Source organism: Cryptomeria japonica, chromosome 2 (genome assembly GCF_030272615.1).
Source record: "Cryptomeria japonica chromosome 2, Sugi_1.0, whole genome shotgun sequence".
In the NCBI taxonomy this organism is placed as follows: Eukaryota; Viridiplantae; Streptophyta; class Pinopsida; order Cupressales; family Cupressaceae; genus Cryptomeria; species Cryptomeria japonica.
The window spans coordinates 664853943-664877121 of record NC_081406.1 but is presented as its reverse complement, the minus strand read 5'-3'; the positions used below and the strand labels follow the sequence as shown (position 1 = coordinate 664877121).

General features: G+C 37.7%; 1 protein-coding gene across 2 annotated transcripts in view; it reads left to right on the top strand.

Moving 5' to 3' along the window:
* The window catches only part of LOC131049755 (uncharacterized), a 262789-nt gene that overhangs the window by 12673 nt on the left and 226937 nt on the right, over positions 1-23179 (top strand). For both annotated transcript variants that reach the window (XM_057983819.2, XM_057983818.2), the window contains exon 5: positions 19127-19173. In XM_057983819.2, coding sequence (XP_057839802.1) covers positions 19127-19173 — 47 coding nt within the window. The remainder of the gene's footprint in view (positions 1-19126; positions 19174-23179) is intronic.

The window sequence follows — 23179 nt, the reverse complement described above, 5'->3', positions numbered from 1 at the left end:
TATCTGTCCTAAGAGTAATGATACTATGTCCAGACTCTTTTTCAACAAAGGACTTAAACTTCTGAAAGATACTAAATACATCTGATTTATGTTTAAGAAAGTACACCCACATCTTTCTACTAAAATCATCTACAATAAGCAAAAAATATTTGCAACCAGTAACAGAAGATGTATTCATAGGACCACAAATATCAGCATGAAGTAATTGAAGTACCTTAGATGCGCGCCAAGACTTTCCATGTGTGAATGAAGTCCGATGCTGTTTGCCAGCTTGACAGGCGCCACATACTCCAAGATGCTGAGTCTGAATATCAGGTAACCCTGAAACAAGTCCCTCCCGAGATAGCTGAGAGAGATACTGAATGTTGAGATGTCCATATCTCTGATGCCACAAAGTGCTGAGAGGAGAAACACGAGCTGCCAGAGCCACTTCAGGAGAATCACCAGTGTCAAGAAGCCTATATAGGCCATGATCCTCTAGACCAACAGCAACAGTAAGACGAGTCTCCCGATCAATGATGGAGCACTTGTGAGCACTGAACACCACATCTAGTTGAGGAGAATTCCTCATAATTTGGCTGACAGAGAGCAGATTAAGTTCCATTCTAGGAACATAGTACACATTCAGAAAAATGAGAGTCCTGCCACCAGACTGTATCTGAACAGTGCCTTTGCCAACAACTGTATACTCCTTACCTCCGCCAAATACAACGGAATCACTGAAAGGTGAGAAGTCTGTAAACCAGTCACGCCGATGAGAAAAGTGACGTGATGCACCAGAGTCGATGTACCAAGCAGAAGACCTGGCATGATCTGAAGACCTCTTAGACATAAAGGCATAAAAGGCAGACTCCTTCTGCTCGGAATGTTCAGCAACATGCTCCTTCTGGTGTGACCCTCCCTGCTTCTTTTGTTTAGAAGCGAGCCTCTGACGGCAATCTTTCTTCATATGGCCGTACTTGTGACAGTAATTGCACTGCACATTCTTCTTCTTAGCTCCATCCTGTGTCTGAGAAGAGCCTTTCTGCTGAGAAGACTGAGAGGACTGAAATTTGCCTTTATCCTTCTGAAAGGATTGAGCTGTGAAGGCATTTTCCGAAGAGGCTGATGTAGTACCACTACCAAACTGCCGTTTCTAGCGATCCTGCTGTAGAAGCTTGGTGCACAATTCTGAAAACTTCAGATCAACATTAGTGGAAGTAATATTGAGGGTCTCAATGAAGTGTTCATACGATTTCGGAAGACTTTTCAGAGTGATTACTACCATGTCTTCTTCCTCCATAGTCCGACCAATAGCTTCGAGCTGATCTCGAATGTCCTTAATCCTCGTGAGGTGTTCCTGTAAGGACATACGTTCGTCCATCATAATGGAGAACAACTGATTCTTTAGAAAGAATGCTCGGCTCTTGTCGGATGTCTCATGCAATTCCTTCAGATGCTTCCAGATGTTGGAAGCTGTCTTGCCGGAAGGAATCTGCGGTAACTGATCATCAGTCACTGAGAGTTTGAGAAGCATAACTGCCTCCCGATTGCGTTCATCAAACTTATCTTGGTCTGCAGCAGGCGTACCAGGACTGAGCTCTTTTCCCAAAACAAGCTGGTCAAGACGCCTATATTCAAAAATGGTCAACATACGTTGTTTCCAGATGTTGTAATTGTGACCATTAAAGCGTTGACTGCCTTCTAACATCAGATTGGTGAGAGAAGCCATTTGCACGTTTCCCAAAAAAATTTTTGGCTGACCCAGAAAAATCCAAAGACAACCCAGAAATGCGTGCGAAAAACCCAGAAGGAATCTGTTGTCAGAATCTGGATCCGCGGGCTCGAAAATCGAGACACCCAGAAAAAATGGACAACTACCTAGATTGGTGTTTGAAAAACCCACCAAGAATCTGCAAGAAAAATTGATTTTCGATAAAAACTGAAAGGTTAACACCTTAATTGAAAAATTTCAGGGTCGTGGAAGCCATGAAACGCCCAGAAAATCTGCAAACCGAAAAAAAATTTGGCACGGGGAAGAAGATACAGTCGCGCCACCAGTAAAGATGGCCTCACGCGGTTTGTTTTAACCCACAGAAACTAGCCCAGAGCATGCACAGGGTCGCGGACACCGCCGAAGACAGAGCCGCGATCGCCGAGGGTAGAGGTCGCGACGCCGAGGGAATGATGCAGGTCGCGAAACAGTGCAGGAGGTTGCAGACAAAACGACGGGAGACGACGACCCTGTAGGTCGCGTGAACATAGGTCGTGGCAAAACGCGACGACCCTGTAGGTCGAGAACACAGGTCGCGGGAAAAAAAACGCGATGACCGTGCAATGTCGAGAACACAGGTCGCGGGAAAAAAAACGCGACGATACAACCCCAGAAGCTAGGCAAAAAACTTTGATGAATTTTTTCCAGAAAATAATTTCGAAAATTTCCACTAATTGGAAATTAGGATTAAAAAATTTTCGAAAAAATTTCTCCTATAGCTCTGATACCATAAAACAATGCGTGTCTCGCATTGTTTTACTCAACAGTCTCGTTGCTGAATAGATTATACCAAGAACTAGCTGTTAAGATATTTACATATTTGTGCTTGTTGTGCTTAAGGCATCACACTCCAAAATGGAATTCTTTTTTGATTCCACTGCCTTGGAAGTGCAAAAAATACACACTCTTTCTTTCTAAGCTTCTTTTGGTTTTTTTCACTGCCTTGTTTCACAATAGAGTTGATGAGAGTTAGTTTTTAATTGATCAATAAGAATTTTGACTCTTCATGGAATATTAGCCCCTATGTATGCTTTTTGATGATGATCACATGTGGGATTGAACTTCTCGATATAATAATTTTTTTTCTCACTAGCACTTTACTCCATGCACGCTTGTGGAACTTAACCATAACAAAAGCCTTTGTCTCTTTCCTACTCATGGGGCATGCATTTTAGTAGATATTCCATTTACTCATCCATTTTCTCTTTTGCAGCACCCAAGTTTTCTTTCTTTTGCACAAGATGATATTCAAAACAACCTTCGGTCATCTGCCTTCTTCCATTTGCCCGATGCTTTTTAAATATCTTATGAGACACACCATTGCAATGTTAAACACACTCCAAGACTGAGAGGGGGGTGAATCAGTCATGATCAAACACTTAAACTTTATGCAACAAGTAATATCAACTTATCCTTAATCTTATTAGCAGCAATGAAAGATAAGAACAATGAACACCATGCACGAGAGAACACCAGATTTACGTGGACCAAACAGGGAAAAACCACAGTGAGAGTTAACTCACAATATAAGAACAATATTAAAATATTTGGTTTAGGCTCACCTCCTAGAAGGATTTGCAGGCCGAGGTGTACTACCCTAGGACAAGATACAAGGGATTTGTAAGTTGAGATTCATTGCTTCAAAGAAAGATACAAAGAACTTGCTAGGGAGACACTATCTCTGAGCAAGGTACATGAATATATGAATCAAGAAGAATAAGCCTTTAGCAACACTACCTCCAACAACCTCCAAGTATGAAGCTGCCCTTGAATGTTTGTCTCAAGTGACTAACTTCAAAACAATCACCACACACTACCTCAACTTCGCATCACATACATTGCAATTGATATGATCATGTAAGCGCATACACATACTCTGATCCACACTTGCATGCCACACATTCACACTAATTTGATCTTCTATATATACCATCCTCTTAATCGCAAAACATCAATTAGGTCAGCTAGAACAGAGGACAAACATGAGTGCTATCAAGTCGGTCACTGATGCACAATTGTGGTGAAAGCTGTCCAATCAAGGAGATAGAGAGGACCTAAAACATCATCTCGCATCTTTCTAAGCGGCCCTAAACATAACGCATGCTAGAACACATCCTCCAAAGTCAGCAACAAAGTAACTTGTAGATAAACCATGTAGCACATAACTAGTCGGCCCAAATACCTTTCTTCTAGATGAATAAACCCAATTCGGATCTCCACATGCCAAGATAGGACCCAAATGCAACATAACACAATCTCTAAAGCAAGCAAAGACACCCAAGGATATATCGGAAGCAAGAGAACAAATTTTGTTGGCCAAACCATAGCAATTACCTTGAACAGCTAAATCAGACACAATGCTGCACCCAAAAGATCATCTAACATCATGTAGAGCACATAAGGATTCTCCTTGAACATTCCACAACATTCTTAAATACTCATTTCTCACTATCACATCAAAAATATGTTGGTGCAACACAAACTTATACAAAACAAGTTTAGGCAAGCTCATGAACTGATTGAGGGCATTCACAGCATAACAAATATTTGGTCTAGTATTGACTAGATACATCAAGGATCCAATCAACTGTCTGTACTCTGATGGATCTGCAAAATCAGAGTTAGCTGCAGAAACACTTAACTTCTTTAAGTTAGATTCCATAGGAGTAGACATAGGTTTACAGTCCATCATTCTAAATCTTTTCAGAATATCAATAGTGTACTTTCCTTGACTTCGAAAAATTTCATTGGATCTTTGACATACTTCTAACCCTAGGAAGTAATGCATTAGACCTAAATCCTTCATTTCAAATTTTGAGGCTAATTCTTTCTTACATCTAATGATTAATTTATTTTCACCAGTGAGAAATAAATCATCTACATACAAAACCAGAATAAGCATATCATCATTACATATCTTCAAGTAAAGGTTAGCATCAGCATCATTCTTATGAAATCCTAAGCTTAGTAAGTACTTATCAATTCTTTCATACCAAGCACGAGGAGCCTGTTTGAGCCCATATAAGGCTTTCTTCAACCCGCAAACATGAGAATCTCTTTTATGGATTACATAACCTTCTGGTTGCTCAATATAGACTTCTTTTTCAATAACACCATTGAGGAAGACTGTCTTAACATCCATTTGATGCAACTCCCAACCTTTAGCTACAACAATAGCTATTATAGATCTAATAGAAGTATATCTAGCAACAGGAGTGAATGTTTCCTCATAATCTATTCCTTCCTTTTGAGAAAAACCACGAGCTACAAATCTAGCTTTATATTTTTCAATACTACCATTTGCATTATGCTTAATTTTAAATAACCATTTAGAAGAAACAATAGACTTACCTTTGGGTCTGGGTACAATGTCCCAAACATCATTCTTGATGATAGACTCATACTCTTCATCCATGGCTAATTTCCAAGCATGATGAGTCATAGCTTCTTCGACATCGTGAGGTTCAGACTCAATGATGTTACACATTACAGAAATGTAGTTGGCATGATTTTGAGGTCTCTTGCTATCTGTGAAGGTTCCTTTGGGAGCAACAAATCCTTCAGCATCTTGAATAGTGTTTCTAACCCAAAGTGGCCTCTTTTTGCTGACCACAATATCCTTAGGTATATCTGTAGAGTCCATGGGTTCTGCTGGATCATCCTGAACTTCTTGATTCGGGAGGTCAATGGACTCCTTCTGTATCTCAGGGTTACTATCAACATTTGATTCTTGATTTTCAATCACAATATCATCATTATCAGATAATGAACCTTTAGATCTTTTGAATGCAATATCTTCTTCAAAAGTTACATCTCTGCTTACCTCAACATACCTTTGACCTGAAATGTAGATCCTGAAGGCTTTGGAAGATTCACTGTATCCTACTAAGATGCCTTTCTTTCCAGAGGGATCCAACTTGGTTCGTTTTTCATTAGGCACATGAACATACACAGGGCTCCCAAAGATCCTTAAGTGGCTGATGTCAGGTTTGATTCCTGTAAAGGCTTCTTCAGGGGTTACATTCTTTAGAGCACGATGAGGACATCTATTCTGAATGTAAACTGTTGTTTTGGATGCCTCCGCCCATAGGAAGGGTTGCAGGTCTTGATCATGAATCATGGCTCTTGCAGCTTCAACAATGGTCCCGTTCTTTCTTTCAGCAACTCCATTTTGCTGAGGATTGTAGGGAACACAAAACTCCCTCTTAATTCTTGTTTCAATACAGAAATCATAAAAACTACCCGAGGTGTATTCACCTCTATTGTCAGACCTTAAACATTTAATTCGTTTTCCAGTAGTATTTTCAACCAAGACTTTGAATTCTTTAAATCTATTTAAGACTTCTTCATACTCTTTAGATTTAAGAAAGTAAATCCATGTTTTCCTAGAGAAATCATCTATGAAGATAACATAATAAAGGAAACCGTTAGGAGATGCTACAGACATAAGACCACATAAATCTGAATGAATAAGTTCTAACTTTTCTTTAGCCCTACTATCACTTTTATGAAAAGGGCTCTTCACATTCTTACCCATTGCAGAACCTTTACAAGCATCATCATGAGATAAACTAATTTTAGGCATACCTTTAACCATTTTACCAAGAGTGGGAAGAGCTGGAAAGTGTGGATGTCCAAGTCTTCTATGCCATAGCTTGCATGATTCAGGGGCCTCATGAATGAGAGCTTGAATTGGGTTAGCTGCAAGCTTATACAAACTATCACATCTATTTCTAATAACACGAGCAGTTTTGAAACTAGATTTCTTAGACCAAGCAAGTACTTTCCCTTCAAAAAATGCTATTTGCAAACCCTTATCTTTTAAAGCAAAAATGGAAATAAGATTTCTTTTAATTCCAGGTATAAAAAGAATATCACTGAGTTGTAACGAAATACCAGAATCTAGTTTTAAAGAGGTAGTACCAGAACCTTTTATCGAGTATTGAGCATCATCACCGATTACCACATGAAGGTTGGTATCCTTTTCTATCAGATCTGAAAGATGCTCACGGTAACCTGAGATGTGTCTGGAGGCACCACTGTCAATTATCCAAGTATCACTGTCCGTAGGAATGTTGCTTGATAGAACAGAAATAAGAAGATAGTCCTCATTTTGTTCAGCAACTTCATTTAAATTGGCTTCCCTTTCCTTAGGGTCATTCTGACAATCTCTAGCATAGTGACCATACTTATCACATCTGAAACAACGAATATGGGTGGAATCTCTTGACTTCTTCCTTGGATCGTAGGAGGAGGATCTAAAATCTTTGCTTCTCTTTTCTTTCTTTCAATGCCCACCTTTCCTAGACTTAGCTGTGAGAACATGATTATCATCTTTGTGAGAGTTCTTGAGTTTTCCTCTTACCTCAATTCGAGATTCCTCTTCAATGCAATAAGATTGAAGATGCTCAAAGTTGGGACGTTCAGCTCTTCCACCAATGCTACGAATGAATGGTTCCCATTCATTAGGTAGACCATTTAATGCAATCATGACAAGATCTTTATCTGAAATTTGGCAATCAAGAGTACTTAGCTTGTCCTTTAGTTCATTGATCTTCATGAAGTAGGCCATGATTGAGTCTTCTTCTTTCATTTTGATGTGAAGTAGCTGCTGCCTTAGAGCAAGAGCCCTGCTGAGGTTGTTGACTTCATACATCCCTTCCAAGTGTTTGATCATTTCCCTAGCAGAAGCAAATTTTGATATGACGGTGACAAGATGATTCTTGACTGATTCAATTATGATCTTCCTAGCCTTGAGAGAGTGTTTTTTGAACTGCTTCAGTTCTTCAGCATCTTCAGGAGGGGACAACCTTTCTTCTTCTACAAATTTAAGCAGTTCATTCTCTTCAAGAATCAATAAAATACGGACTTTCCAAGTAGCAAAGTCAAGGGCTCCATCAAGTCTATCTTCAGCCCTCAAACCTGACATTTTAATCTGAAAACAAACAGCAACTAGATGCAACAAATAATTTACTGAAATCTGAAGTTAGTAAAACCTTAGCTCTGATACCATGTTAATTTTGTGACTCAGACCAGCAATAAGACTTTCAGTATTTAATTATTTGCTAACATTAAGTAAACTATAAACAAGTAAATGAAAGAGAGAAAGCAAGTGCACAAGAGACCAACACAATTACCCTGGGAAAACCTCCAAGGAGGAAAAACCCAGGACTAAAGACCCACAGGTCAGATTATGTATTCACTCTTGAATTGTAACAATACAATACTTAGCTGGAACCTTCAACCTCTTATCAGATTTGCTCCTTTTGTCATATCAGATCTGCACTTCTAATTTCACCAAGTCTGCACCAAGTCTGCTCTTTAATGCATTCTCTAATAGAAATTAGGAACACCAAAATAGCTTTGTCTTCCTTGAATAAGTTCGCCCAGTTCACTTCTTAATTTCGCATACCAAGTAGCAGAATAATTTCGCTGATTGCATGAATTAATGATTGATTTGATCTTGGCAAATGTTCTTTATTTATATGGCAGATAACTTTCAAGTTGGCCTTAATTAGAATTTAAGTTTGGCGCCAAAATGGTTTTGGAGTGGCATGTCATTATAGGGCAGGCCCTGTTTAGGGGCACGCTACCCACTTTAGGTCCAGCCCTACACGTTAACCTTGAAAGGAGAGGCCCAGCCAAAGGCAACATCCGAACCCCCTTTCCTAGTTACAAACAATATAATCATGGAACAATTCATAGACATTTAAACAAACAATGGTCATAGAAATCTTTGAAACAAACATTCAAACATTCAAGACTTAAATTAATAAATTTTGTTCTCTTTTAGCTGATATAGAAGAATGCTGAAATATTATTTCTGAGTATTGTGATGAGCAGGTACAATAAAATGGAGCAATAGTCTTGACCAAACTTAATGCATTAAAACTGAAACTGATTTACACTTATATCAGCAATGATGGAAGACAGATTTGTACCCTCTTTAAGCACCTTATACCTTCTTAAAAGTAGCAACTTATTTCTTAATCACCAAATTTGATCCTTCAAGGGGCGATAGACAGCAGATTCCAAAAATCACAAATGAAAAAGGAATTGCTTCCTTATTCTTCCCATGCCACTATCTACAAGCTCCCTTTATTATTATGGAATACTCCCCATTTGGAGGGCTATGTTTATGGGAGTGATGTGGCTGATTTGTGGGGTCCACACTCCACTAAGCACTAAGCACCTCCTTGTCTGGGAATAACTTCAATCAGCATAGTTGAATTAAGTTAGCAGGTCCTCCAATAATTCAACGCAGCCCCTGATCATGTCAAATATGGCACAGCCAGCAAACATACAACCCCAAATTCCATAAATTTATTATTTTTCTTGTAAATCCTCAATAATTTTTTTTTCTTTGCAATTCCTGCAGGCGAACATACATATGAAATATATATTGCAGCATCAACACAAATTCATAAACCTTCAATTTCTCAGCACACCTGTGAATGATGTCTCGATATTTAGCACAAAAGTCCACAAAACTCATGACCAAACACTGCAGAATCACATGGCACAAATGTTCAGCACAACTGCGAACTTTGTATGAATCCACACGATCAGCTAGGTGGATTTTCGTACACGAAACTAATGGTCAAAAGAGTTTTTGTCCTTTTTCTGAAGAATGTATCAGGTTCAATCTCCCAAATAAACAAGGCTATTATAAAATGTTCCAAATAAGCTTTTTCTTCTCAAAACCCCCTTTTATAAGAACTTTTGGAATGATATAACATTATTGTTTGTGTCCCCTGTATTCCTTCCAAAAATAACTTTAGACTCTTTTAAATAATTAAATGTAAGTTGTCTTTTAAATTTTATTTTTTGGCAACTTAACATTAACTATTTATTTATTTGTTGATTTTCCCAAGTTTTATTGGATGTATTTTAATGTATATATTTGATTCAATCTGAGACTTGCATTCTTGGAATTCTATGTGTTCTCAAATTGAATAACATTATACTATATATATTCCTTTGGAGAGGCATGTCCTTGAATGGACATGTCTCTCCTTTAATTATAATAATTTAATCAATATTATAATGTTTCATCAATCAATTATTAATTTATAATAATATAATAGATTAATATTGAATATTATATTTTATATGATTAATAATAATATAATAATATAACATAATAATATATTATTATTAATCAACATATATTATATGTATTCTAAATGATCATTCGACTGAAGCTACAAACATTAACACTCCCTCTTAGCTAGGGAGGATGATCAGACAGAATGTGTAGTGATCTCCCATGTCAACACTTATGGCCCTCACCATAGCTACACAAAACATAATTAACACTCCCTCTTAGCTAGGGAAGATAAAATCAATGCAAATTCATTAAGTCTAGATTAATTATGGAATAGAGAAAATATTATCTCACCATGATATCAGGAAGTATGGTATAAACAAGAATATCAAGGCACATGATATTCACCATAACTCAAAAATATCATCTCATGATATTGGGAGTATTTGCATCAACCATAAGATGCTCATCACAGGGGACCATAGTCTCAAGGTGTGAATTTGCCTCCGTCGGCGATTCTATTCACAAGCTCTTGCGTGGATTGCCTCTGTCGGTGATTCTATCCATAAACTCTTGTGTGGATTGCCTTAGTCGGCGATTCTATCCATGAGCTCTCACGTGGATTGCCTCAGTCGGCGATTCTATCCACAAGCTCTTACGTGGATTGCCTTAGTCGGCGATTCTATCCATGAGCTCTCACGTGGATTGCCTCAGTCGGCGATTCTATCCACAAGCTCTTATGTGGATTGCCTCAGTCGGCGATTCTATCCATGAGCTCTCACGTGGATTGCCTCAGTCGGCGATTCTATCCACAAGCTCTCACGTGGATTGCCTCAGTCGGCGATTCTATCCATGAGCTCTCACGTGGATTGCCTCAGTCAGCGATTCTATCCATGAGCTCTCACGTGGATTGCCTCAGTCGGCGATTCTATCCACAAGCTCTTATGTGGATTGCCTCAGTCGGCGATTCTATCCACAAGCTCTTATGTGGATTGCCTCAGTCGGCGATTCTATCTTCAAGCTCTTACGTGGATTGCCTCAGTCGGCGATTCTATCCACGAGCTCTCATGTGGATTGCCTCTGTCGGCGATTCTATCCACAAGCTCAAGTTATTGTAAGATCGTCACCTTCCAATAACCTCAAAAATACAAGTGGAAATCATTTGGAAGTCGTCACTTCCTTATGATTTACACAGGGCCCATAAGGCATTAAATGATTTCATTAGTATAATAATCAATTGAATCAAGTTTTACCTCATAAGTGTTTCACCTTTAATAGTGAAAATCCCTCTCAATCACTGTGATCGAAATTGTCACAAGTTGAATGAACCATCTGCTCCCTCTGAAGCTCAAGTTCTTGTATCAACCTCTTGTCCTCTTTTGAAATGTCAAACTCCCTCTGCATCTGGTCTCAATCATCAATTCGTTTATAGCATAAATTACAAACTCAATAATTCATGTGCCTTAATAAAACATGGAATACTTATCTGAAGTGTAAAACATTTCCTTTCATAAGGTGAGCCCATATAATAAATATCACGCATGAATCATCTCTCATCATAATTCCCTTTGAATGATGTAGAACATTTTCATAATTTTGATCAACACTTTCATAATGATCTGCCACACACAGTCGTTAATAACTTTTGCAATTTACCAAATTTATCCAATCTCTTTGGTGAGATGTTAGAAAATCTAATTACAAACATTTCCTCCAAGTTATAGCCAGATCCAACGGTTAAAACAAAAGTTACGACATTTTTCCCAAAACTGCTAACCCTAGGTAGGGTTTCAAGTGACCTGCACCAAAGTCATCATATCTTGCACAAAACTGAATCAAATTTGATGAGATAAACATATTTGAAAACTAGAAACATAGATCTTTCCATCCATATATTGTAGTCCTCATTTTGAGGCCAACCAAGGGCCGTACAATGGCATATTTCAGACTGAAAATTCTAAAAAAAACTGAATTTTCCAACCCTCTCCAACCTCCAAATTAAACTTCACAGGCCTGAGCTCTGATACCATGTTGATTTTCCTTGCTTTTATTAGATGTATTTTAATGTATATATCTGATTCAATCTGATACTTGCATTCTTGGAATTCTATGTGTTCTCAAATTGAATAACATTATACTGTATATATTCCTTTGGAAAGGCATGTCCTTGAACGGACATGTCTCTCCTTTAATTATAATAATTTAATCAATATTATAATGTTTCATCAATCAATTATTAATTTAGAATAATATAATAGATTAATATTGAATATTAAATTTTATATGATTAATAATAATATAATAATATAACATAATAATATATTATTATTAATCAACATATATTATATGTATTTTAAATGATCATTCGACTGAAGCTACAAACATTAACATTATTTAATTATTTTTTCACATCCACCCAAAATTTTGAAAAATAGTAAAATTATCCGGCTACTAATTCTGACTATGCGAAAATAACCTTTAAGTTCTTATGATATTAAACTTAATTAAAGTTGGTGCTTTCCAAAAATAGCACACTTCTTGACACACTTCTTCAAGCCAGAATGTTTAAAGTGTATCTGGAAAGTACTGTTGGACACATCTTGATTTCTTGAATTTACTTCCATTGTCAGAATTCCTTTTTGATAAAATTGGCATTCACTAAGAATATTGGAACTTTCCAAAATGTTGGAATAAGCCAAAAAGGGACATTACAATCCTCCCATCCCAAATTACTTGTCCTCAAACAATGCCAACTCAGTCTTCCAATTCCTCCCAAATGAAACTCTTTTGCAATACCGGGATCCCAAATAAATGAGGAGAATGCTCCACCATGTTTTTGTTTCACCATTCTGATACAATTTTAAGCTGCAAATCTATCATTTGTTGTTTCATTGTGAACAATCTACCAATCTCATAGATCCTTGTATCCCAAATTTGTATCATCATATAAATTGAGGTTGAAAGAATGAGCACATCACATAAGTCACCATCACAATTTATCCATCTCAAAATCAACACTGTTGACAAACATCTTAATTGTTTCTCATGGAATTGAATGATGTTCATCAATGGTGTATGATCAATCACACTGACCTTTTATAATAAACTTTATTACTGAAGTTATCAATTGTCCTATTCAGCAAAAAATATAAACCAGCTTCAATAGATAAGTACAATTGATGATGGTTACAAAGCATCTAAATTGCCTCCCAAATGTGATTAATGTTGGCTGACTGGGTCATTCTTTTCAACGGCAACAACTTACTAACATTTTTACTTAATTAGGAGCATAATTACAGCTATTCAAGATTAGAACCCGTAACTCCAATCCGATTTTTCTAAGATCAGCAATCTGAAAATAGGATAACAAGTGCAATACTGAAATCTGCTAAAAAAAAATAGAGGAGGAGAGTTCTGAAATAACATCCGTAGAATCTGAAGTTTATTCCTTTTCAATCACCAACGAAATTTTTTCCCATTCCATGCTTGAAAACAGTTGCCAACTTACCTGAAAATAATCTCTATCATTTCGATGCAGAGCTTCCTTGATATTGATATGCTCTTCATCTAGATATCTTCTGGGTATGCTTGAAACTTCTCCATTAGTAGTTGCTGACTTAAAATTTTTAGCAAGGTAGAAATCAAGTTTATTGTTTGATAAAGCATCTATTTCATGACAAAGCACTATACCTGGATTGCCCACTCTTATGTGAAGACAGCCTTGAGTGTAAGTATGTGAGTATCCTTTTCTTTGTCTCCAATCCCATGATGCTTCCAATCCCACGATGCTTCCAATGATCCATGTGAACAATCTTTTCTTTAATTCTATTTTGGTGTTGTTTTTCTTGTGTGCCTATCAACCTAGTTTCCTTAGCCCTCTTTAGCCATTCACCACACATTTTGTGGATCCACAGCACATTCTGTGCTTGGATGAAATGCAATTAATTCTTTCCAGTGTCAAGTTCTACGTAATCACTACTGGTATAGAATGAGTGCCATCTACCTAAAATTGCTCTTTTGAATCTTTTGTAGATACACTATGTGCATCAAGATATACTACATTCCCTTTTTGTTTTTTCTGTAAACGCTTTACTTGCTCTGCTCAAATTTTTAGAGTTAGGTGTCTCAAACAATCACCTCCAAGACAACTCAAGTGCTCCTTATGCTCTTGTGAACAAATAAATTGTTCATGCTGGGTAGCTCTCTCCATCGGCTTGGCAATAGCAGTCATTGGTGGATCCTTAACTTTAACACAAGGCACTATCTCATGTTTGGAAATCTCACCTAGATCCCATATCTTGTGTTTGTTAGTAGCTATATGATGCAGAGCAGCACATCAAATCAAAAACCAACACAAATTATTCACCTAGGAGGGCTCACAAAAATTCAAAATGGGAATTTTTCTCCCAACTCACCTATCCATTAACTAGACCCAACACAATGACAAATGTGACACAACTCTAGGACCGACCTCAAAATGATTCAATCCTTCAAAGGCAGGCTTCTAAAGTGACTAAGGGCATCATAACAACACTCACCATCCCTTGGTTTGGGCTCCATAACTTGCTTTGAAGTGAGTTGCTTCACAACTAGGCTAGACTCCTTGTAGCCCTACTTAGAGGGTATTTCTACCATAACTTTCTGTACGGACATTTTCAAGACAAAAGAGGAACATTTATGGATACCCTTTTGGCTGTTTTACAACATATCCAATTTGCCCTAGGGGTTGTTTTGGAACAAGTACCTCTGTTTTTGACTGGTTATGTCGCTTTTAGGCCTAATTAGGCCACTTTTCCAAAGCAAGTGTTAGGAATTTAATTACTAAACTTCAAACCACCACTCCTCAGGCCTAAATACATCACATAGGGTCCCAATAAGTGGATTTTGGCCTCCACTTTCACTCACCAATTGCTCTCCAACAAAATCTTGCTTCTACCTACACTTCTAAGCCGAACACATGAAGATGTTAGGCTAGGGCTTGCCCAAAAAGGCCTCAAACTTCATCTCTTGCACAAATCCTTCAAAACCCATCTGGAGCACCCCTAGACAACCCATTCCACCGGTTTTGGCCAATTTTCAACTATGGAATGGTGACATATTCACATTTCTTCACTTCAAACCCTCAAAACAAGGGTTTCAGGGCAGTTTTCCGTAAATTGCTTGTAAAATACACAAAACTCAATGACACAAATACAACCAAGATGGTCCTAATGGACCTTATTACATCAAATGTAAACTCAATACACCAAACTTGACATGAAACTTTACCTACACAAATGGCTAGCATGGTGCCCCTGCACCATACACCCGGCCTGAAAAAGTTCCCAAGTCCCTTGGGGACTGTATTGCACCAAAAACATGCTTGATCACTCCATTCACTTGTGCTCCAAATGCTCTCCCATCAGGTGATCCCTTCCAATGACTGAGGTGCTGAAGATTAGTATCATTCCTTGCACTTCTGAACTGTCTAACATCTAGACCTTGCTCCATCTTCACAAACTGACCTGTTACATGCCCTCTGGGTTGTCTCTCATCGGTACCTGATGCTGCACTTGCTCCTGTACCTGCCAACATACCTTTACCACCGGTGTTTTGGACTGTCTCCTTCTTTGCCCTTGTTGTATGCCTACACTCTTTCATGTGCACTTGCCATGTACCTTGTTTCATTCAATCTTTGGCCTTTACTTCTGTCTTCAAGTTCACTGCCTTATCAGACTTATGAACCACTGTATTATTAAAATTAGAAAATGGCTAGCATGGTGCCCCTGCACCACTATATTACTAAAATTAGGAAATATCTTAGCTTCCATGACAAAAAATCGATTATCTAAAGATAACTCTTGGTCCATTTCAAAAAGTGGATTATCCAAAGATAGGAAGTTATTTACATTCTCTTATTTAAACCAATCCTCTTGCTGTTCCACATCTGAACGTGCAATCTTAGGTAATTGTTCTAAATCAGAATCTCCTTGTAGCCTATGAAGCTTGTTAATCACCTGTTTGATTATTTTAGCCCTCTCCATTCTCTTGTTCCCTAAATTTTGTAAATGCAGCAAGCTGTTTTTCTGCCTCTAATATTGTTATTTGAGTGCTACCCAATGAGTTATTAGTTGATTTAAGTTCAAAGGTGAGCTCATCAACCTTCGGCTTTGTTTCTCTGGATACAGATAAAACCTCATTTGCAAATTTGGTTGTCACATCTGTATCTTTGATCATGTGCAAATTTGCTGATTTCATTTCTTCCATTACACTCTTTATGTTTATAAATCTGCAAAGGTGACAATTTGTTCAAGCGGATAACTTTGCCCCGTTTGCATTAATTTTTCAATGAAGCTTTTCGTGTTGTCCAATGTAGATAGGACTCCCACTTCATTCTCAGCTGTCACTTGTAATTGTTTTTTCCAATCATTCCTCACGAAGGCCAGAATTATGCATAGATAATGAATTGCTTGTTTTTTGATCCGTAAGAAGTTGACATGGGGTCCACTCCCATATAAAATAATGATAAAATAAGAAAAGCATCAGCCCTCTAATAGTGGTGCAACATATGGTCCCCAGCTGGGGATTTATTACATAAGTTGGGCCAATCTACGCCATATGAAAATGGTTACTGTTGCCACAAAGAGTAACATAACCTATGCTAAGCTAAAGACAAGCTTAAAATGCTTGCAGCTACTGAAGAGAAAATTTACCAACCAGCCCATCTGACCGTGCTGGTGCGATTACATTCTGAATTCTTCCCTTTCATGGCCACCTTAGTGTCATTTGTAGAGAAGGTTTATTTTTTCTTTCTCTAGAGAAGGTTTATTTTTCTCTCCCTTTATCTTAGTCCAATCTTGGTCAGAAAAAGGTTGTCTCAGAGATGTGTTTTGTTGCCCCATCTGCATTGGCTGTAAAATTCCCAGGAAGAATCAGGGACCCAGGGGAGTCTGAAATTGATTTCATATTACCCCCGTTTTGCACATCTTTCTCTTGGGGAAAGAGCAGCCTGAGGAGATTCTGTTTCCTTCCAAGATGCTTTGTTGGAGCATTTACAGAATAATGATATGGAAGAGCACCCATCCACTAGGATTGGTGCTCAGCATTGTTTCTGGATCTGGAGCAATTATTAAGCACGTGTCCAGTTTTTAAACATCTTCTGCATCGGAAGGGCAAACCTTTGTAATCTAGAGGCTGTGACCAACTGCGATCATAAATCTTAAAAGTTATATCAGCAGGGAGATCTCTTGAGATAACCAAGTCTACAAGGATGCAAGCAAATGTTGTGTGGGTGAAATTGGAGTTGTCAGTATCTACAGCCAAAAAATCTTCCAAAGAATTGCCAATAACTTCAACGCTGTCCTCAAGCCAGAATTGCAGTGGAAGATTTGGAAGGTGGACCCAAACCAACTTCACCACAAAATGTTCAAACTTCAAAGAGAGGGTTGAATTCTTGATACCAAGGTTTGAGGAGGAGCAGTTTTTGCCCCCAACACCATCGTTCCTGGAGGTTGGCATTTCAATCCTGTTTACCATCAAACACCACAATAAAAAATCCTTGCACACAAGGGTAGATTTCTACATTACCAATGGACATAGATTGCCAGGCGGTTGTGATCCAGTTGTGCAGACCTGAAAGTTTTGGCCACAATTGATTGAATTGGCCAATTAGACTATTGGTGATATAAAACTGCTCTCCTTTGAAAACACCTTTCTTTAAATATTTTGAAAAAACTAAGACGGGTTGAAGAAGCCCATTTGAGATGGGTTTTCAAGAAGGCCTTAGAAAACCCCTGCGAATTAGAAGCCAATCCACTACTTTTTGCTCTAGTGTCCTAGGTAGAAAGCTTGACCTCATATTTCAAGATCCTGTGGGCAACAACATCACGAAAGGAAGAGCCCTGTGTAGCAATGGGCACCAACGGGCCACTTGAACAATCCATAGAGCTTGGAGGGTGATTGGGAACATTGCTGTTGCCAAAGATGACCCTCGAGGGAGGGATCTTGGAGCACGAAAGGGCTGAATGCCGTCGAGTAGAGCTAGGGAACGGTGAATAAAGTTGCTTGTCTTTGCAAACACATCTCTCACGACCAAAAGAAAGAGTGCCCGCGCTAGAGCAAAGAGATATCATGGAGGAGGCGACATTGGAAGGCGTGAGCGAGTTTTTGCCTATCTATGTATGGTTACCTCCATCGATAATGAACTGCTGTGACTAGGCATACAAAAATCAGTATTTTCTTCATATCTTCCAATGGTTTCATCATCTAAGCCATAGGCCTCATGTGCGTCTCCTTCAATTTTTGAATAAGCTTCACTAGATGGATTCTAGTGCTTATCATTACCTGTTAATGTGGACTTTTCAGGAAACTCAATGTCATCATTAATGACTTCAAAATTTTTATCATTTGCATACCTTGCATTTGGATTATTCTAGAAATCCATCTTAAGTTTTGACATAAAATCAGAGTTTTGTGATGTTAGTCTTTTATTCTTCCTCAAATCTAATAGCTTGTTTCTTCTTTGATCTCATCATCACTCTACGGAATAAGTATGCAATGGGACTCACTAATTTATCTTCTTTGTTGCTCCACTGGTGTGAATAGGTGTCAAGACTTCTTGGCTTGTGAAACAATTATTTTCTTTCCTCAATTCTTGCTCTTTTTAGTAGTATCTATAATTTGTAGGCCACAAGAAAGCAATTCATTTTCTGTCAAATGATTTTTTAATTCGGTATTTTGTTTAGCCAATATTTTTCACAGCTCATGTGTGGTTGGTGAAACATGCCGCTCCTTCCTCCAAACATCCAACAAGTTAGCTTAAAAATATCATCATCTTCACCCAAAATTAGAGACATAATAAATTGCATGGAAGTCATGACATTCTCTGAACGAGCCTCATTAATAACAGCCCAAAATATTTGAGTCATTTCAAAAATAATCTTGTGACAACAAATATCTAACATGATAATACAAGATCTGATTTTTGCAAAGGTCTCCAGTATTGTTACCCTCTTAGCAAAGGAAGGGCTTCCACTATAAGCCAACCCACGCAAAACTTTCCACAATCATCTGTAAGACTATAACAGCTCCTTCATTATACTGCTGTTATGAGGCTCATGTGAAAAAGAATTATACATTGTATTTTGTCAGGTTATTTTTTGACACCTCTATATGTTTTTATTTTGTAGAAATATTTTAGTCATGAATGTTTCTTTTTTATATTTTGGTGGGTTTCCTTTACCTTGAAAATGCTGGTTGGTAAGTGGTCTTTGTTGTGTCTTATATGTTTTCTTGCTAAATCTATGAATATGTTCAATTTATATCATTTGTTGTTACATGCTGTACAGATTAGTGAAGAAGCTGCTGAAAATATTCGTTCACTGGTGACTGAATGGTATGATTATTCACTTCCCTTGACAACTCCTTAGTTTTTTTGTATCTGTTACTTAATTTGCTCAATTTTAAAATCTCTTTTGAGTTTTGGGTTGTTCAAATAATCTATATTAAACAGAGGAGACAAAGGCTCCTTAAATAGAGATTACATGACGATGTCTCTATAATATGACCATTATGGAAATAATATAATATTATATTAACATGGGTTACACATAATATATTTCTATAATATTTTACCTTACATTGTTTGAATTTTGAGGGGACGATTTAGCTATTTATTCCAAACAGATTAACCAATTGAACATAAAATATCTCACTTAATATCTATAAGTTCAAAGCTTGTTTTTATATGAGAGTTTAAAACTGCCAAAAGCTATATGAAATGTATTGTTATTTAAGAAGTTTGTAGGATCTATATTATTTTGCCAACTTTCCATAGTTACTTGAAGACTTATACCATGACCCTTCGTACTTGTCTCCCATATTGGAAGCATTTTCCTGTCTCAGACCCATACAGGGACGTCTCTGCATGAAGGGACTTCACATGAAGTGTCCTTGCATCTCTATACATCTCCTAGAATGCTTCCCTTAAAATTACGAAACATCCTATAGAATTTTCTTAGATAGATCATTTAAAACAAATTAAGTTTTCTTGTAGTGCTGATATGTGGTTTTCGTCTAGATTTTCTGCTTCAGAAAATCTTCTTACCAGATCCCAGATAGGGGATAGTACAAAGAGAAACAATAATAAGGCTTAAGATGTGTACATACTACATGCAATGAAGTATTGTCAGTTGATAAAAAATATAATCACCTTTGAGGATCCTCTGAACCATGTTTTTGAGAATCAAATTCGACACTCGACCTTCATGTGACCAAACTCATGACAATAATTTCACTGAATGTTCTTCTTCTTGCTGTCCTGAGAAGAAATAGAGCCTTTCGGCTGAGAATATTGAGCCTTCCCGTTGTTCTTAACAAAAGATTTGGCAGAGAACGCTTGCTTGGTGGAGGTGGAACTGGTACTGCTTCCAAACTGCTGGTGCCACCGATCTTGCTGTAAAAGCTTGCTACAAAGATCATAAAACTTCAAATCGACGTCAGTGGAAGTGATATTCAGCGTTTCGATGAAATGCTCATAAGATTTTGGCAAACTCTTTAGTGTGATGACGACCGTGTCCTCTTCCTCCATTGTGCGACCAATCGCCTCAAGTTGGTCATGGATGTCCTTGATCTTTGTCAAGTGATCTTGCAGAGGTGTCCTTTCATCCATCATAATCGAAAATAGCACGTTCTTTAGAAAGAATGCTCTGCTCTTGTCAGAGGTTTCATGGAGACTCTTCAAATGATCCCATATCTCCTTCGTAGTTTTGCCGAACGATACTTGGGGTAGCTGCTCATCAGTGACGGAGAGTTTGATGAGCATGATTGCTTCGTTGTTGCGCTCATCCCATTTGTCCTAATCTTTGCTGGCAGTGGTTGGACGTTGAGATGTGCCCAAAACAACTGCATCAAGACATCGGTACTAAAAAATGGTTAGCATACGTTGCTTCCAGGTGTTGTAGTTGCGGTTGTTGAATTTCTGGCTGCTTTCGAGCATTATATTCGTCAGAGATGCCATCATGTACCTCGAGGTCAAACTAGCGAAGGTATGAATGCACGAAAACCAGAAGATGAAAACAAAGGGTTTTTACAAACAAATTCTGCAGGTTTTGCAAGTCAGAAACTGAAACCCTTGCACGGTTTTTGGGACAAATTTTTTCGGAAGACCCAAAAAAATCTGACGAAGACCCAGAAGAGCACTCAAAAAACCCACAAGGAATCTGTAATCATAATTATTTTTCGACTAAAGGGTCAAATCTGCAGGCTCAAAAACACAGGCACAAAAAATGGTGCACCCAAAAAAATCCAACAAAAACCCAGTTCAGATTTTGAAAAACCCACAGATTTTGCAACTGAAATTTTTTTTCGACTTGAAACAGAGGGTCAAAACCCTAGCTGAAAATGTAGAAACCCTAGGCGGCCATTAAAGCTCAGAAAAAAATGCAGGTCGTGAACAATAAACCCTAGGTAATCAATTTTTTGAAATAAATTGAGGGTCGAAGAAAAACCCTAGGGCTCGGAACACAGACGCATAACGGATCCCGTCAAAGAAAACCTTGTTGTCAATGCCAGAAATCGTGTTGAAAAAACAAAAATTGCACGGGCAAAAACAAACTCCACAATTTAACATAGAAAGACGTCACCGCGAAAAAACGCAGGTAAAAATGTGGCCGTTGCGTGGGTGAGAAATCGCGATAAAAATTTCTGTCGCGAAATTGCAAAGGCCGAAAAAAAGAAAAAAAATCTTCGCAGAAGTTTGCGAAGAAAATCGCGGAAAGTCGCGGAAAATCGCAAGCAGGGTTGCCGTTGTGTGGGTAAACAGAGGGTTACGGTGCCAAATAGGCAGAGACACGGGATAAATCGCGATTTTTTTCTGAAAAAATCGCTCGCCAAAAGAAAAAACAGATGTAGGTAGGGCAAAAAAAGCCCTTGAACATACCCGTGAACCGGGAGCCACGAAAAACCCTAGACGGGTTTAAGGAAAAATTCGAAAAGATTAAACTACACAGACTTTTTCGAAAAAATTCCTAACCTAGGGCTCTGATTCCATGTGAAAATCAGATTCATTAGTAAAATACTTCATTAATATTAATTGAGAACAAATTACAATATATAGAAGTTCCAAAAATATTGTAGATATTAATTATGATACCTACTTCTATGTACCTAATACTGTAGACACATTAAATACAATATTGACCATTAACAATATAAAGAATTAATATTCTAAAGAACCTTTGCCATCGTGCCTTGGGTATCCCATCCCTATTAGCACTGAAAGATGCATTAGAGGAAATGATTTTCATTTTGTTGTTCTTATAGTTGTTTGATTGGGTTCCCATAACCTTAACAAACAAAATGATGGGATTCACAAGGTTATCATTACAACTTATAAATACCTCGAGTCTTGGTTTCGCTCATATTCTCCTTTGAGGATTCATCCTTGTTGAGCTTCCACCAATCCATGGTATGGAGAATCCCTTTTACTTAGCAATTAAGCTTTTTAGAAATCTCATTGTTTGGGGATTGTTCATTCAGTGAGAGCTGTTAAGCTATAATTTAATTGCAGTTTGTAGTGTAGCTATATGCTGAATAGTGGTAGAGAAGGTGATGGGTCCAAGTCACTTGTAAGGGTGATCAAATTGTATGTGTTGCATAACTCGCTCCTAATTTGACTAAAAGGTTGCATGTAGAAGAGTAATTTACATCACATGTGTAAATAGCTTGGGTATAAAACCTTTTATAACATTGCTTAAAAAGTGTACTGTTGCTAAAATTTAGCTAAATTTGAGTAGCAGTTCATAACAAAATTGATAGAAGCATGAGCTCATACAAATCATCGAGTATAAATTGATGCTATGTTGTAGTTTATATGCAAGCCTCATACAAATGATATTGTGATAGCATATTAAATGTAAACTGCTGCTTTTAGATCTCTTATTGGATGAACTCTGTCTAGAATCATATTCAACCATTAGTGTACATGGACTGCAATCTTGCTATTAGATAGTAAAAGATCTTTGCATGAACCAAGTTGAAGGGAGTGCCTTTTCCATCTATGGTACAACAATTTACAATTAGAGTGAAGGACGAATAAAACGAGCAAATTAGGATAGCATGAGGTGAAAGCTTAAGTGTAATATTACTCTCTTATTGGGAGGGAAATGGAGAATAAGTAATAGACAGGGCTTTCTAATGAGAATTTGAGTTAACTATAAACAAGCATTTTATAAAAATGTATCATAGATATGTTCTTACTCCAGATCTTGTTTAGTTTGATCCTTCCATTTACATGAATAGTTGAACAGTTGAACTAACTTAGATGTATCATTATCTCATTTATTTCTCTTGGACTTTGCATGTGCCTGGCCTAAGACTGCCTGCAATCAACTTCTCTTATT